The following is a 17,510-nucleotide window of genomic DNA, read 5'->3' as shown; positions in this document are numbered from 1 at the left end:
TTTTTTTTTTAGAGAAAGTTTCAACCTATGGTGTCCGCTCCTAATAATAGCTCATTATCATCAGACCAATACACTACTTAGTTTTTGATATAGACGGGGATTGAACCCCAGATTTATTATTCAACCATCAGAGACTTTATCAGTTGAGCTAGGTAGAACCCACAAGTTCATCAAAACTAAATAGTAAAATATCTAGACATATCAAACCAACAAATATATATAAAATCAAAAAATATATATATTTTTTAAAAGTTGCATATGTTTTTTCGATTTATTAATAGTATAGATTGAGTTAAATTTTTTTGTATAAAAAATTTTGCTAATCTGAATCTTATCCAACTCTTTTTTTGTTTTTTGTTTTTTGTTTTTTACAATTTAACCTATTAACCCACCAACCCCCCCCCCCCCCCCCAAATTTGGAATGACATATTAAGTTGGATTGGGTTAAATTTGTCAGATTGGTGGGTTGAATGTATGCCTTTATGTTAATCATTTTCATTTTTAACATAACTATCAAGAATGTAATTGACTTATTTTTAAGAATTTAGAGATAATGCTGATGGCTAATAGTCAATGGACCAAATTAGTAAATTGATTCTTAATCAATAATTTATATAATACTAATTAATACTAGTTATGGAGAAAATAATTTTTTTTTAAAAAGAATTAGTAACTTACTCTTTAAAACATATATAATAATACATTTATGAAACAGGTAGTGTGGGTACTCAGGATTTTCACCTCTCGGGCTAAGGGCTTTTTGCCTTGTAACCTTGTTTGGCTTGACACCTTGTATCCCACATCGAAGAGAACTCCTCCTACTTTCTCACTTATAAGTGGGAGGAGTTCTCTTCGATGTGGGATACAAGGTGTCAAGCCAAACAAGGTTACAAGGCAAAAAACCCTTGGCCCGAGAGGTGAAAATCCTGAGTACCCACAGGTAATAAGGCCACAATTATTTTATAAATAAATTTACCCAAGAAATTTAAAAAAATTCAAAATTGTATGAAGGAGTATAAAGATTAGTATTTCAAATTGTGACAACGATTGAAATATCCACATTTAATCTTAGCAATCTTTAGCAAAATATGAAGACTTTATATACATAACTTTGAATCACCCATAATTATTTTAATAGCTGTAGCAAAATTTATACTATAAATATTAGGACTGTGAAAATGGACGCTACCAAAATGAAAAGAGCATATGGTCTCCAAAAAAGAAAAAAAGAAAAAAAATATATGGAGAGAGAATTACTCATAACATACAAACTATATCTGGTAACTTTTTTTTTTTTTTTTTGAAACTAACTATATCTGGTAGCTAAGAAATATCTAAGTTGGTGAACAGTGGTTAATAAATACTATACCAATAAATTCTCAGCAAAAAAAAAAAAAAAAAAACTATACCAATAATCATAAATGAATAGAGACTATATATATATATATATATATATATATATATATATATATATAATGTCTGCACATGCGCGGTACAGTGCTCCGTCCCCACACGGCCACACCGTCCAACCACGCGTAAAAGACTTTTAAAGTCTCTCACCAACTCCAATAAAAATCTCTTTGCTTTGTTGTTTTCATGTTCTACACTTTACCATTCCTGCAACTAAGCACAGTCATTCATCTTCCCATTCCATTGTCTTTGCTCTTTAGTATTTAGCAAGAACATGGCTGAAATTGGCTATGGAATCGCAGTGAAGGTCCTGGAGCTGCTTGGATCCTGTACTTTCCAAGAGATCAGCTCGGCATGGGGCGTCAAAAGTGATCTGACAAAGCTTGAGGGCACTGTCGAAGCCATCAAAGCCGTACTCTTGGATGCTGAGAAGAAGCAAGCAAGTGACCAAAGGCTGAGTGTTTGGCTAGGGAAGCTCAAAGACGTTCTTAAAGATGCCGAGAATGTGCTGGATGAATTTCAATACATAGTTCTGCAGAAGGAAGTCATGAAGAAAAACGGGAGCACTAGCAAAAAGGTGAGTAATTTCTTTTCTAGTTCTAATCCACTTGCAGTCAGTTTTGAAATGGCACATAAAATTAAAGGTATTAGGAAGAGGGTAGATGAAATTGCAGCTGAGAAAGATAAATTCAATCTTGCTCAAGGACTTGTAGATAGAAAGTTAAGTATGCAGGAAAGGAGGGAGATGACCCACTCCTTTGTTCATCCTCGGAATGTCATTGGTAGGGATGATGCCAAAAAACAGATTCTAGATCTTTTGATGCACCAAGATGCTGACAGAAATGTCAATGTAATTTCTATGGTTGGGATTGGAGGTTTGGGGAAGACCACACTTGCCAAGTTGGTTTATAATGATGAGCTGGTAGTTGGTCATTTTCAATTGAGAATGTGGGTATGCGTATCTGAGGATTTTGATGTTATATGGTTGATAAAAGAAATCCTTAAATCTGCACTTGGTAAAATTGATGAGACTTTGAGTCTAGATTGGTTGCAAATTCACCTAAGAGAACTTATAAAAGACAAGAAATTTCTTCTTGTCTTAGATGACGTTTGGAATGAAGATCGTAAAAAATGGATTGAATTGGAAAATTTGTTGCTTGGTGATTGTAAAGGAAGTAAAATCTTAGTGACAACACGGAATAGCTCTGTTGCTACTATTATGGGCACTGCTACCACATACAATCTAAAAGGTCTACCTGAAGAGGACTGTATGTCTTTGTTTGTGAAATTGGCATTTAAGGTAGGACAAGAAAATCAATATCCAAACCTCTTAAATATAGGAAGAGAAATTGTCAAAATATGTAAGGGGGTTCCATTGGCAGTGAGTACTTTAGCTGGCCTACTTTATTCAAAAGTCGATGAACATGATTGGAAATCTATTAGAGATAATGAGATATGGAATTTAGAACAAAAGGAAGGTGACATCTTACCCGCATTGAAGCTCAGTTACAATCAATTGCCATTTCACTTGAAGCAATGTTTTGCATATTGTTCTGTTTTTCCTAAGGATTATAACTTCAATAATCTTCTATTGATTCAATTTTGGATGGCACATGGAATTCTTCAATCCCCTACTAATGAAAGTCAAGAGTTGGAAGATGTTGGTGACTTGTATATCAAGGAGTTGCTGTCAAGATCTTTTTTTCAAGATTTTCAGCAAAGTATTAGCCTTAATTATACCTTTAAAATGCATGATTTGGTCCATGATCTTGCACTCTCAATTGCCAAAGGTGAGTGCTCGGTAGTAACCAAGAAGTCTACCCTTGCTGCGGAAGTTTGTCATCTGTCATTTTTGGAGAATGGGCAAGAAGTTACAACACTAGAGAAGTTGAGCAAAGTCCAGACTATTATTTTCATAATAGAGCAACCTGCGCCCTTACTTGAAGCATGTATCGCAAGATTTAAGTACTTGCGAGTGCTTGATCTGAGCAAATCATCCTTTGAGGTGTTGCCAAGTTCTATCGGAAGTTTGAAACATTTGAGATATCTCGACTTATCAGATAATCACATAATCAAGCAACTTCCAGATTCCATTTGCAAGCTGCACAATTTGCAAACTTTAGTGCTTGATGATTGCAGCAATCTTGAACGGTTGCCCAAAGGTATAAGGGACATAATCAGCCTCAGGTTTTTGGTTGTTACAACAAAGCATACCTGCTTGTCGGAGAAGGCAATAGGTTGCTTGGATTCTCTTCGATTTTTGGGGATAGGTGATTGTAAGAATCTAAGATGTGTGTTTGAAGGGATGGAGGAGGGGTGCCTCACCAATCTTCGAACGTTGATTGTTGGAGGATGTCCAAGTTTGACCACTTTGTCACTCAGTATCAAACACCTAACTGCCCTAGAGAACTTGATAATTGAGGATTGTGAAGAGCTTAGTTTGACGAATAAAGAAGAGAATCAAGATCTCAAGTTAAGCCTCCGATTGATGAAGTTTGATAATTTACCTAAGTTGGAAATTTTGCCCCAGTGGCTCCAAGCATCTGCCAACACTTTACAACACCTAGAGATTACAGATTGTTCTTATTTCACCGCTTTGCCTGAGTGGCTGCCACATCTGAAATCACTTCAAACACTTAGAATTAAATATTGCCCTTTGTTCTCATCTCTCCCAGAGGGGATGCAAGATCTCACTGCACTAAGAGAATTTCAGATTGAAGATTGTCCTAAGTTGAGTAGAAAGTGCAGAGAAGAAGTTATTCACATGATTGCTCATGTACCAAACATTGATTTCGATGACGATTTCGATGAGGATAGTGGAAGTTAATCAAAGAGAGATGACGACATATATTTACAAGGAGAAGATGATGAGGTAAGGGCATATATGTCTTCTTGTTATTTTTGTACTATTATAGTCTCTATCTCTACTCTCTCTACTGATTTAAATTAATCCTAAAGCTGGTTATGATTCTTTTTTTTTTTTATACAAGATAAAATTCTATTCTAGCATAATCTAAGTGTATATGTGTGTGAGTCTCCCTCCTGGAGACTTAAAAACTCCGGCCCTTACTCCCACACCCCACAAACACTTATTCTCCACACCATCGCACCAAGGGTGTGCGGTGGTCTGGTTATGATTCTTAATGAACCCAAACCCCATTTTTCTTTCTTCTTTTTTTAAATAAAAAAAGTCAAAGCCCTCTTTGTCCAAATTAGATATAAAGTAAATTAAAACCAAAAATATCTTTTTGCATGAAATTGAATTTCCAAAAGTAAAGTGGTCTTCTAAATCTTTATTTTTTGCCCACCCCTTGGGACCTTCCCCAGCAAAAGAAGAAAAAAAAAAAAGGGAAAAAGTAGAGAAGAAGAGATTAATCTTATTTAATTTATTGAGGAATTTTATCTTGCTTGTGTAACATTGTGTTTCTAAGCAAGGTATTGGCAACCAAAAACTTGAATGAACATAATAAGTTTTTATTTATTTATTTATCTTTTGTAAATACATTTTTCCTAGTATTATCGTTCTTGTAAGTTGCTTATATACTATATATTGCAAATTTCATTTCAGGAGTTCAACACAAGTCACAATCAATAAAGTCTAAATGTTGCTCAATTCAAAGTCATATGTTCCTTCCATAATTCGTAAGTATTTCTTCATTGCAATTTGTATTACAACATATAAATAAATATGTATTTCTGTTATTTAATTTGCTTGTAAGTGATGTAAATGAATAGATATTTATGTTATTGTAATTTGTACTAAATGATGTCAATAAATAAACATATATGTCATTTTAATTCAAAGTAAGAGATGTAAATAAATAATAAGTGATGTGTATACTCCCTTGACTACATTCTTGTATATAAAGTTGAGAGATCCATGGATTTGTGTGTGCAAACATTCGTTCTTATATTCATATTTTATGATTCTTCTTCGTAAGCAGAAGCACCATGTGTAATAACATGCTTAATTAATCAGAACATATGATGTGTAATTGCCATTGAAGGGAGTGATATTTGTATTTGGAATTATAAAGTTTCATTTCCATATAAAGCTCCTTCTAACTTAAACCAAAATTATAAATGATGCATTAAGATTAATTTTAGAAAAAAATTGACACACTAGTAATTAGGGGAAATTATTAGGTAGTCTAGGACTACAAGGTCAGCTTGCTGACCTTGGAGTCGCAGCCAATAGAAAGAAGACACATCATGAAAAATGAATGACAACAACTTAGTTGCCACATCATTCTAACGCTCCCACAGATTTTAACATCGTTAGTCCTGTCCGTTAACTCATTTGCAAATTTCAAAATTTCATTTGGGAATTGGGCGGGTTGGTGAGAGATTTTTGAAGGTAAAGCTTTCAAGATTCATTATTTTGAAAATTCTCTTCTTTTTTTTTTATAAATTTTTTTCTCTCTTTGATGGTCCATCTCCATGTTCATCATCATCACTATTTGCTACTGCTTTCTTCCACCACAACGTTGGCAACACTTCTTCTCTATTTCTACTTCATCTGTTCCTGCCCAGGCCTACGGATATCTCATGGCTAGATGATAACTCTTTTAGTTTTTTTACTTAGTAAATTCGAACTCTTTTTTTTTTTTTTTTTTTCCATCTTAGCTCAATATTATCTGGGTCAAGTTCCTGTTGCCTTACTTTTCTGTTATATTAAATGGGTCAAGCCTTAATGGTGTTCCTTTAGTGGCACTTTGCTGGAATCTTAGGTTCTATAATGCATGAACATCGGTTTCAGATTAGATTTATAGTTTAACTTTATTGATTGTTAAATATGAGTGATAGTTTTGTTTTTGTTTCCTATAAAAAAAAAAACAAAAAAAAAGTTTTAGTTTTTGTTGGATTTGATTTGATCAGATAACTTTTGAGAGTGGTTGGGATCAAAAGTGCTTAATTTAGGCAAAGTGTCAATGTCCCAATTTTTATTATTATTATTTTTTGGTGGCATAGAAAGTTGTTTGTTGAAATGCCTCATAGAGTTCTGCTTTGTCTGCACTTGTTATGGCTTTGTATCCATGTCTATGTGGTTCTGCTGTTTTTATTTTTGTGAAATCCGGTGTTGAAGCTGTCTCTAAGTGTAACAAATTTGCTATGCAACAACTGCATTATTATTATTATTTTTTTTGCTTTTTGTTTTTTGTTTTTTTGTTTTGTTTTTTGTTTTTTTCAGTTAGTCAGTCCATGACCTCAAAGTTTGATAGTGGGGTTAAAGTGTCATATAAGTATGCCATGGGCTTCAGCTGCTAAACTTGTAATAACTCTTTGACAGTTTTGATTACTTTGTTTCATGTATGATAGAAACTTAGGTGGACTTATTCTAAATTCATGTGCAAGTTTTTGGTAATTTCATTGTTACTTTTGCCTACTATGGATGCACATCCATCTCTTAGGGGATTTTGTAAGTCATGTCCATCAAGCATAGTTCATTGTCACTCATGAGCTTATTTATGAACATCATAATTGACATTTTATAAAATTAGTAGTATCATGCTTATTTTTAGGTCTATATGCAAAAAATTAAGGGAAAATTTTTATTACAAGTATGAGAGATACTGATTGGCTTTCATTGGTTGCTCTATGTGGTTTTCTACTTTGGTGCTTATCTTAATCGCAATTAGAGGTTCACAATTCTAGAATCAATTACAACAAGAAGCACATGCACCATTAATGCATAAGCATCTTGATGCAGGAGCACAACCAAAATAATTCTTAGGATTTATTTTTTAATTTTGTTCTTTTAGTTTCCTCTTTATTTTCCTGCATCACATATCTTGTTTAATTCCATTAGTGTTGATATGACATGATGTCACACAATATTTTTAGCAACCATGCACAGTTCTTTTTAATTGATGATTGTGAATTTTTACTTGCAGATAGGATTAGCATTGAAACCCAAATTAGAACAATTGAAGTTGCCCTACGAATGACCATGGGAGAAAAAGTAAAGTTGCATGAGTTGAGGAGATTTATTTTTTTTATAGAATATTTAGGTTTATTTATCAAATACAATGATGAGGTCAATTTGAATCTAAATGACGGAGGATGGGGAGACTTTTTTTTCCCCTGAAGTTCAACTCTCCAAACTCTCTTGTTAGTTTTATGAGTTTTTTTTTTGTTTTTTTATATCATCATAATAGAGGGAAAAGATTGTATCATGTATGAGTTTTTTTTTAGCTCTTTTTTATCATGGTAGAGGGAAAGGAGATATTGATTGTAAATGACTATAATTGAAAGGAAGTGCAAAAATGTTGGTGAACCTCTTTAACGTTACTTCTGCATGTTATGTTTCTATTTTAATCTACATCTTTGAATCAAGTTCTTCATAGTATGGAAAAATTATTTTGTACATCCAATGTATTACAAATTCTTGCATAAATTCTTAGGTTTCATGGGTAGAACTCACATGTGAAGTGTTTGGTTGATCAAAAAATGAACAAAATTTGTAAAAAATAGATCTCGATAATTTTATTTTTTTGTAGTTTATCTACACTAGGTTGTATTAGCAATGATGGGAGTCATGGGACCAAACTTGCACTCCAATGGCATTGGCATTGTTGAGTGGTTGTGATTGCAGTTTATATGGGTATTGATTAACTGGACTATTTAAAAATCTAAAACCAGCCCATATGAAACTGATAGCCATTGCTTGTGATAACTTTACTGGTTTTTGCTTGGTTAAGGAATTCATAAATCATGAATTTGCTTTGAGCAATCTAACATAATATCAAATACATTCTATTTGAGATAAATAATTCACTCATCCTGTAAACATCAACTTGACATAGAGATAGAGGACTAATTGATACAACATCAACTTGATAATATCCCAGAACAAATAATAAACTAATAACTCAATCTGAAAAAACTACCTATTGGCTAAATTCTAATTCTAATAGACTACTAACAGCTCCCTTGGATAAAGGAACACTCATGCTTATCCACGTTGCTTGAAATTTGCTTCTTATGTTGCTGCTGCAAGATATTCATACTATTTAGCTAGCCTAGAGTCCCCTTGTTGAATGGTGATGCTTGTTTGAATCATAACCGAAGCCAGCCACTTTGTCCAACAACTTCGCTTAAATTGGTCAGGAATGGATTGCCATTATTAGAGTGAAGTAGATTGAGAGGTATAGTGCAGTAGCTGCATGTCTGCAGACTCTGCATCCATGTTGAAGCAACCAACATCAAGTTTAACTATAAAAATTTTCCATAGGCCACTATCAAAATCACAAAACAAAGAGAAGTTGCACTTCACAACGTTATATAACCAGGGTGGCATTATGGCATCTTGCAAATTAATCCATTGTGTTAATCTTAGCATTAGAGAGGATAAATAAAGTCTCTAAGAAGATCTATAGCATAAAACGCAATCATAAGCAAAATGACAAAAGAAAAGTGAAATATTGTAATTTTTTTACATGATATAGGACAAAAATTTTCATAAACTTATTTTAGTTTGAGAAATAAACTATTCAATACACCAGATTTAACACCTCTTAAACCTTAGAATGGTTTGCTGTCCTTAGCATTTGTCCACATCACGCCAGAGGCAGTGACTGAATAGGAGTAAGGTGGAAAGAAGTGGATTGAAGGAGACCAAATAAGAGCAAAGTGGACTAAGTAAGAATGAATGGACAGATTAGGACCAGAGTGGACTGAATAGCCCGACTTCAACTGAAGTGGACCAAAGTAGACCGAATAGGACCAAGATTGACCAAAAAGAACCGAAGTGGATACTATATAGAATGGGACCAATGTGGATCAAATGGACCGAATAACACTTTAGTGGACAGAATGGACTAAATAGGACCGAATAGAACAGTATGGACTGAATAAGACCAAATTGAATTGAAGAGGACGGAAAGGACCGAATAAAACTAATGCGAACCAAATAATACTTTTGAATATTTATAATTTTTATTGCATTTTTAGGGATCATATTTCGAATTTCTAATGTCTAATTTCTTTGTTTTTTTTAACTCAAAACTAAAGAGTTTAGCCAAAATATAATAAAATTTCATACTTTTCAACCCAAAAATTAAGAATTTTTTTTGAGCTAAACTTTAAAATGCAATCTACAAAAAGAATCAATTTAAGACCCAATTTTTTTGAGAAAGAATTTAAGACCCAATTAGTTTAAAATGAATTGAAGGGGACTAAAATTGACTGAGTGGACCAAATTGCACCAAAGTAGACCTAATTAGACCGAATAGAAGCTATTTAATTTTTAGGGAGAACAAATTATCTTCAACAAATTATAGAGAAAAAAATTATACATTATATCAATAGATTCAATACAAAATAATTAATTATTCCTGTGGGTACTCAGGATTGTCACCTCTCGGTCCAAGGGCTTTTTGCCTTGTAACCTTGTTTGGCTTGACACATTTTGTCCCACATCGAGAATATCTCCCCCCACTTTCTCACTTATAAGCTTGCGCCATGGTGAGGAGTGTACCCACATCGAGAATAACTGATGATACACTCCTCATCATGGCGCAAGCTTATAAGTGAGAAAGTAGGAGGAGTTCTCTTCGATGTGGGATGCAAGGTGTCAAGCCAAATAAGGTTACAAGGCAAAAAGCCCTTGGCCTGAGAGGTGAAAATCCTGAGTACCCACAATAAAAGGAGTGTACCATCACCATCCTTTTATTGTGGGTACTCAGGATTTTCACCTCTCGGGCCAAGGGCTTTTTGCCTTGTAACCTTGTTTGGCTTGACACCTTGTATCCCACATCGAAGAGAACTCCTCCCACTTTCTCACTTATAAGCTTGCGCCGAAGAGAGGAGTGTACCATCAGTTATTGTCAAGCCAAACAAGGTTACAAGGCAAAAAGCCCTTGGCCCGAGAGGTGAGAATCCTGAGTACCCACAATTCCTACACATTGCGTGAATTTGCGACTAGTTTATATATTTATTAATAGCCAAAATTCAAAGAAAATCCAATTATATTTTAATTGGATTCTCAATTTTGTGCTATGTGTCCCATTTAATTTTTAATTTTGTGCCAAGTGAATTATTGAGTGTAAAAATCAAAGAGTCCAAATCCAATTAGATTCTAAATTGGATTTCAATTGAAGTCCAATTTTTCACCATGTGTTCATCTAAGTTTTTAATTTTTGTAACAAGTGAATTATTGGGTGCAAAAATTAAAGAGTCTAAAACTAATTAAATTCTAAATTTTAACTTTATAAGTATAAACTAATACCGTATATAATTTGAATATTTTTTTTAAGAAATTTATAATTTAGACAGTATAATTGTGATTATATTTAATTGTACCCGTGCATATGCACAGAGTTACACACTAGTTTCTATTCAAAGTTGATACATATATCCCTCAAGAGCATTTATACGCACAAATTGAATCAAATTACACAATTTTCAAATTAAAATCTCATCTAAAATGACTTTAGATGGTATTTACATACCGTAGTGTTATATGACAATGAAAATCAAGAAAAATAAGATAAAAATAATATTGTCAAAGAACTATAAGAGCGTCACCATTAAGTGTGTCAAATGCTAAATATTTGACATTTGGCACACCAAACACCAAAAAACCCTTCTTATGAGGTGTTCTAAATCCTATAAATTTTGACACACGTGAACAGTACCATTCCATCTTTGGAACGGTACGGACAGATGTGCTAAAAAAAATTTTAATTTATTCATTTCCTTTCTCTTCATTTATGACTCTTTCTTCTCTCTCTTTCTTTTCTTCTTTCTTTCTCCGCCTCACTTCATCTTCTCAGTTCTTCTCTTCCTTTTTTTTTCTTCTTCTTTCTTTCTCCAGAACCTCCACCTCTCCATTTTTCAATAAAAAAAAAACAAAAAAAAAAAACAGAGGGAGATCAGAATAAGAGATCTCCACGGCTCCATGGCGACGGCCTCATCGGTAAGGTTGAACTCCACGTCGGCGGACGATCTCAATGGCAATGGCCTAGGTGGAGAAAAAAAAAAAAAGAGATAGAGAAGGTGTAGAGAGAAAGTGATAGAAAAGAAAAAAGGGGAATTTTTTTTTTCCTTTGGCTGTAGATTCCATGTGATTGTGATTGTGGGCTGTGCTTGGGTATGGTGGTGGCGGGCTGTGCTGTGTATGGTGGGGTTTTGTTGAAGATTTTGAGGTTTTTTTTTTTTGTTGTTGTTGTGGTTTTGGATTTGAAATTTGTTGGAGGATCCGGTGATTGTGGTTGTAGTTTGTGGTGGTGGTTGTAGCGGTGGTTGTTGGTTCTTGGATGGTGGTGACTGTCACTGGCTGTGTGTTTGAATATTGCTGGATTTTAAGTAAATATATTATTTTAATTTGTTGTATATATTATTTTAATGTTTATAATGAAAGAATAGAACATGTGATGAATGAGGTATTGTATAATGATGTGGTAAAATAATAAAGTAGACTTTTAGTGTGTGAAAATGACATTTTTTATAGAAGAGCCGATGGTGATGCTCTAAGTGTCACTCATTAAAAAAAAAAAGAAAAAAAAGATATTTGTTTCCAAATATTTCTCCCATTTTTTTAAAGCAAAAGAGAAAAGTCAGACTGGTTGGCCCACCAGACCATAAATCAAATTTTCGGATGAAATCAGAATTGGGCCCTTATAGCGTTGAGCTCCGCCCATTTGAATCTGGATATTAAAATACGCTCTGTTTGTTTTACTGGAAAACTTTCTGTAAAGATAGTTTTCCACATTTTTCAGTGTTTAGTAGTACAAAAAAAACTGGTCAACGGAAAACTATCTTTAGTCGATGAAATATCCTAATAAAAATAAAGCTTGTTTTTTATAGGTTGTTTTCCAAAAAATTTTTTTGGAAAACAATCTCTCTCTCTCTCACAGTACGCTCTCTCACTCTTTCTCTCTTCCCTTTTCTTTTTCTTTCCTCATACCCTCATTGTCACTAACTCTGGTCTCTCCTCTTCCATAGATCTCTCTTCCTCACTCTCTCTCCATATTTATGTTCCCCTTTATAACACAGTTCTCTGAGTAGATTTTTTTTCTCTCATTGCTCAATAATTATTTTATTCATCTCTACCAACTTGCAAAAGAGAACATATTTGCAGCAGTAATTATTTCATTCTTCTCTACCAAAATCCCAATTCTTTAATTTGAATTTCAAACTTGATTTTATTTTTTCTTTAAGAAGTTTTTTGGTTTGATGGATTCCAGGTAGAAGTTTTTTTTGCACATAAAGGTGCTAAAAAAATGAAAATATAAAAAATAAAAAAGAAGAAAGAATGAATGAATGAAGTAAAAGACGAAAACTTTAAACACAGTGCCTATATGGCTCTAAATTGCTTTTACATAGGATAATCTTTTTCGTTGATAGATACATTATGCAAATACTATATAGTGGTGATATATTATGTAGATACATTATATGAATGCATAATTTTGAGTAATATTAAAGACTTGTGATTGACCATAGTAGACAATTAATATACTAGCAAAAAGAGTAGACAATTAAAAATTATTGTTATTTGTACTTATTAAATATGTATTTCCTTGTCAATTTTATGTATATAGACAAATGGTTGATATATGTGTGTGTGTGTGTGTGTGTGTGTGTGTGTGAACATTTCTGTTCATATATATGAGCAAGGTGAGTGGTAAAGATCATGAAAATTTGACAACTAATTTTGATTGTATCTATTGTCAAAATTTTAGTATGAAAACTAAATTCATGCTTGGTTTTTTATTTTTATTTATATTGATTACATTAGTTGGTTTACATAATACACATGTTTTAAATTACACAAGAAATATAAAAAATAAAAATAACAATTTGCATACCAAACACCAGTTCTCAAGCTCATTTTCAAAGTCGTTACCAAACACTGGAAAATGATATAGTTTTCCAGAAAATGCTCTTTGGAAAATGAATCATTTTCTAAAAAACGTTGATGCTGAAACAAACAGAGCGTAAAGTCGGTTCCGTTCTTCTTCTTCAACTATAACTCTGTTTCTCGTACATAAAGCTTTTATTTTACAACATGTGTTAAACAGAGTTGGTATCAAAGAAAAACAGTTCACTTTGCTGCTTCACCATAGGTATGATCTCTCTCTCTCTCTCTTGCTTAAAGTACTTTGGATAATTCTCTCTTCTGGGTTTTTTTTTTTTTTTGGGTGAATGATGTAGACATATAGTATATTGCTCAATATCTGGTTTCGTTCAAGGAAAAAAAAGAAAAGAAAATAAAAGTTCACAGATTAAAAACTGATATAGATATTAATTTACTGACATGATTACAATACTCTTGCAAGGTATTGTTAGACAGAGTAGTTTTGTTTTTTTGTTTTTTGTTTTTTTTTGCTGAGTGCAAGAATAGTTTTAGTTAGTCCTTGGTGTAATTTGTACTACTATGTATGTGATATATAGAACCCTCATATGATCCTTGAAAAACCACTCCATAAAAAGTTATTTGTCATCAATGCATATGGTGGTGGTGTAGCTTTGGTACATGTGAGAGTTAGAAGACTAAGTTCTGTCTAGTGAGAGAGTTAATTACTGTGAGATCAGCTGAAGGTGTATTAGGGATTTGGGTTACCTCAGGTTTATAAGTTTGTGAGAATTTGTGAGTATAATTTTAATCCTCAATATTGTTAGTTGATTTTGATCATGGATATTGGCATAAAGTTTGCTGGACCTTTGTCTGACATGACCTCCTTCCCCCAATGTAGGCAAAATTTCAATCTTAATTCTTTAATTTGACAACAATATACTTTACCAGTTAAACCAACTGATGCCCACAGTAGTCTTGGTCTTGGTGCCATGAAAAAAATCTGGATTGGGATCTAAAGAAGTTGAAAGGTAATAGTTTTCAACTGAATATTGGTAAGTTAGCTTGGGTATAAAGCAATTAGCGACCATCTACCATCTTTGGCTTGATTGGAATGCTCAAATATAAAAATGAGAGAGTGAGATCGGAGGAAGATTTATTGCGAGCTATAGCTGCCGACATTGGACATAGGTTGTTTTGGTGTAAGATGTTAAGCATACTGTTTTGAATAGGGTCCTCTGTTGTTCAAGGAGAATCCCCTCTAATGTTTTTTATTCTTGTTAGTTGTGTAGCTATTGGGCGTGGTGCTATGCTGTTTTGGGGCTGCAGTGTCTAAACTGGTTGTAAATGCTGTAAATTTTTACATTGTCTAATGGAAAGTTTTTTCATTCATCAACCTAAAAAAAAGAAAGAAAAAAGGATCATAACCTTAATGCCACTGACTGCATCACCCTAGCAAAAATTTCCTATTCCTTTATTAAATGTGCTTAACCAGTACTCTTAAGATTTAATTGCTTGTCCACACTTTGTTGAGAGTTCTCTATTGTCTATTTTGTTGTTACATTGTGAACCAGATGGGTCTGCTTAGCAGACTAGTAGACCAATTGGAGTTGTCTTCAGTTTAGCCTGTAAACTTGCATACATTGTGCATTCAGCTTATATGGTCTTACATAAGATTGCTTTATAAATTCACCCTTTGTACATATATTGCAGTATTCAATTTTTCACGGGAAACAAAAATGAGGTACGAGTTGAAAGGGAACATCCCGCAATATTGCAATGAAAAAGAAGAAGAAGCTTCTTTGGTAAATCTTCTTGAAAATGTCAACTTTGACTCTAAAGAAATTTACACACACTACAAGACAAAATAGAAGAACCTCCTGAAATACCACAAGGACAAAAAAACTTCCCTGCTAAATCTCCCTAAACTTGTCATCTATAGCATCATAGTGAAGATTCCAGCTGAATATCTTCAAAAGTACAGGTATTTATGCAAGTCATGGCATGATATGCTCTCTAGCAACATGTTCATTGCCCAAAATTTTATTCACAGTAAAACTGAATTGCTGATACTAGTCAAGAAACGCTCACATTTCAAAGCAACATCGTTGAGAATGGATGAAAAGGAGTTTGACTTCAAGTTAGATAATTTTGGTTTGGCTCAAATGGGAAGGATTAGGTCTAGTTGCAATGGCTTGCTTCTAATTAATGATCCAAAAATTGAAGGGAAGCTAAATGTTGTCAATTTTCTTACCAAGGGCAAGGCTATTCTCCCTCAATGCCCTTCGGGTTGCCCACACAAAAGATGTGGAGTAGCGTTTGGATTTTGCCCTTCTACCAAAGAGTACAAAGTGGTTCACATTTATGCTGATGGTTTTGGATATGAGATTTTCACCTTAGGTTGTTCCAATAACAACTGGAAATGCATTCCTGGTCCATTCAAGGAGCCACATGACCGGCCTTTTAACCTTGATACATTTCATTGGAGTGACCTTGTGTCAATACATGGGTAGGTTTTGCATTGGTATGTTAGTTCGAAGGAATATGTTATTTCTATGGATGTGAATAATGAAACACCCAGGAAAACGTATCTTCCAACTCTTGGAAAGAAGATTGACAAGAAAAGATATTCGTTGTTGGAGATGGGTGGATATCTTTCCTTTGTGTACAATTTTTCTAATTTTCAAATTGATGTTTGGATTTTGAAAGATTTTGCTGCACAGTTTTGGGTCAAGAAACATAGTATTCTGTCAGAGTCTATAAATTATACAATCTCGAAGATTCCTTCATTACCCAACAAATACGAATATTCTTTGCCAGATTTTCAGAAACTTGTTGCCCTGGCTAGTTTAAGGAATGGTGAAGTAATGATGTTTAAGCATGAGAATTCCAAGAATGATGGTCGCATCTATTTATATGAGATTAAGCACATGGAGTTGAAAATGTTCAAAGTAAAGATCAAGGATGAATCGATGGTCGTGCCTCACAGAAGCAGCCTTGTTTGTTGGAAATCTGAGAGCGAGTTGTTGCCTAGATAGAGGATACATTTAGCTATACACTGCATTAGAAATCTACATTGTATGATGTTATTGGAAGAGCTATCAACAATTTTTTTGGGGGGGGGGGTTGGTGGGGAGTTTTGGGGTTCTGTAAAGTTTCTTTATCTGTCTTCTACTTGTTTAGATTGTTAAGTCTATCTGTATGAGAGTCTTCAATTTTTGGGGAAACTATTTTTCACAAAAACAAGTACATCTGTAATGAGGTTCTCATAAGCGATTGCAAGGGGGCGTATGGATACCTACTCCATGGGGATTGCCTCAAGCTCAAGCACCATATGGTTGTATCAGCTAATGTTTTTGTATCTAATTATCTATGTTAGTCAATAAATATTACATGTAGGAAAGGTTAATAGGGTTCATTATGATCTAGTTATTTGAAAGCAATGTTGTTTGACAGTGGATGAATTTTTTTTTTACTTAGATGCAAAGTTTCTGGCTTTACTAAAATGAACCAGATAAAAAATAGGTGTTGTCTGTCATTGATTTATTTGCCAGGTGCCTGGTAATTCTCTCTGAATGCTCCTCTTGGTGATCCCTTCTACCAAAGAGTACGAAAGTTTTTTTCTTACATCATAAGGGGAACTACAAAGTTAGACAGTTCTGTGGGGGTTACAAGACCAAAAGATCCTCAGATATGGATTTTGAAGCTAACGTTGTTAGCTTAGCTGCCTAGTTTCATACAGTACTGTTTGGAGAACAGAAAAAACTATAAAAGTTTTTCACCCTGAGGATTGAGCTCTCTATAATATCATATGACCAAAGAGTACAAAGTTGTGCACATTAATTCTGATGGTTTGTGCTATGAGATTTTTCACCTTGGTTTGTTATGAAAATAACGCATGACTACCTAATCACAACTATAGGCAATTTGTAAACAATTTCTTCTAAGATGACATGAAATGTTCATTTAGGAATAACTTGTCTAGCTTTTTGTTGAAAATTTTTTGCTGAAAGTGTGCTAAAGTATACTTGTATTTTGAAAAAATTTGAAAAAGTGAGGAAAAAGGAGAAAAAATTGCTTTTTAAAAGACTATACATAAAAACTAAAAGCTAAAAATAGCTTCGAAACTTGCATATGCATAGATATATTTAAGAGATATACATTAAGATGCATAGTATAATTCTTACATATCCACAACATATTCACAACAAATTTTAAGTAGCATGTTGTTACTAGTTGTTATTGTTGGGGCAAAAAAGTAATTCTAGTGTTAGATTCAAATTTGAACCAATAACAACTA

At 33.6% G+C, this 17,510-nt stretch overlaps 2 protein-coding genes across 2 annotated transcripts; both read left to right on the top strand.

Annotated features, from left to right (window-relative positions):
- Positions 1–1,537: 1,537 nt before the first annotated feature.
- LOC142611416 (putative disease resistance protein RGA1) lies at positions 1,538–7,736 on the top strand. The gene is made up of 3 exons (XM_075783535.1): positions 1,538–4,282; positions 4,979–5,052; positions 7,305–7,736. Exon 1 carries the CDS (start codon positions 1,685–1,687, stop codon positions 4,235–4,237), a length of 2,553 nt encoding a protein of 850 aa, XP_075639650.1. The 5' UTR covers positions 1,538–1,684; the 3' UTR covers positions 4,238–4,282; positions 4,979–5,052; positions 7,305–7,736.
- A 7,498-nt stretch (positions 7,737–15,234) lies between these two features.
- On the top strand, positions 15,235–16,248 carry LOC142608779 (uncharacterized). Its single transcript, XM_075780460.1, has 2 exons — positions 15,235–15,719; positions 15,792–16,248. The coding sequence occupies exons 1-2, from the start codon at positions 15,235–15,237 to the stop codon at positions 16,246–16,248; spliced, it is 942 nt and encodes a 313-aa protein (XP_075636575.1).
- The last annotated feature ends 1,262 nt before the right edge of the window (positions 16,249–17,510 follow it).

The sequence above is a fragment of the Castanea sativa genome, chromosome 9 (genome assembly GCF_040712315.1).
Source record: "Castanea sativa cultivar Marrone di Chiusa Pesio chromosome 9, ASM4071231v1".
Classification (NCBI taxonomy): Eukaryota; Viridiplantae; Streptophyta; class Magnoliopsida; order Fagales; family Fagaceae; genus Castanea; species Castanea sativa.
Note: the sequence above shows the minus strand (reverse complement) of the source record. Positions and strands in the feature narration are given on the sequence as shown.

Bases quoted from the DNA above. Each gene is read 5' to 3' on its own strand.
- LOC142611416 (XM_075783535.1), top strand. From the start codon at position 1,685: ATGGCTGAAATTGGCTATGGAATCGCAGTGAAGGTCCTGGAGCTGCTT.
- LOC142608779 (XM_075780460.1), top strand. From the start codon at position 15,235: ATGTTCATTGCCCAAAATTTTATTCACAGTAAAACTGAATTGCTGATA. The intron at 15,720-15,791 runs GTAGGTTTTGCA...TGAAACACCCAG, and splicing joins GACCTTGTGTCAATACATGG to GAAAACGTATCTTCCAACTC.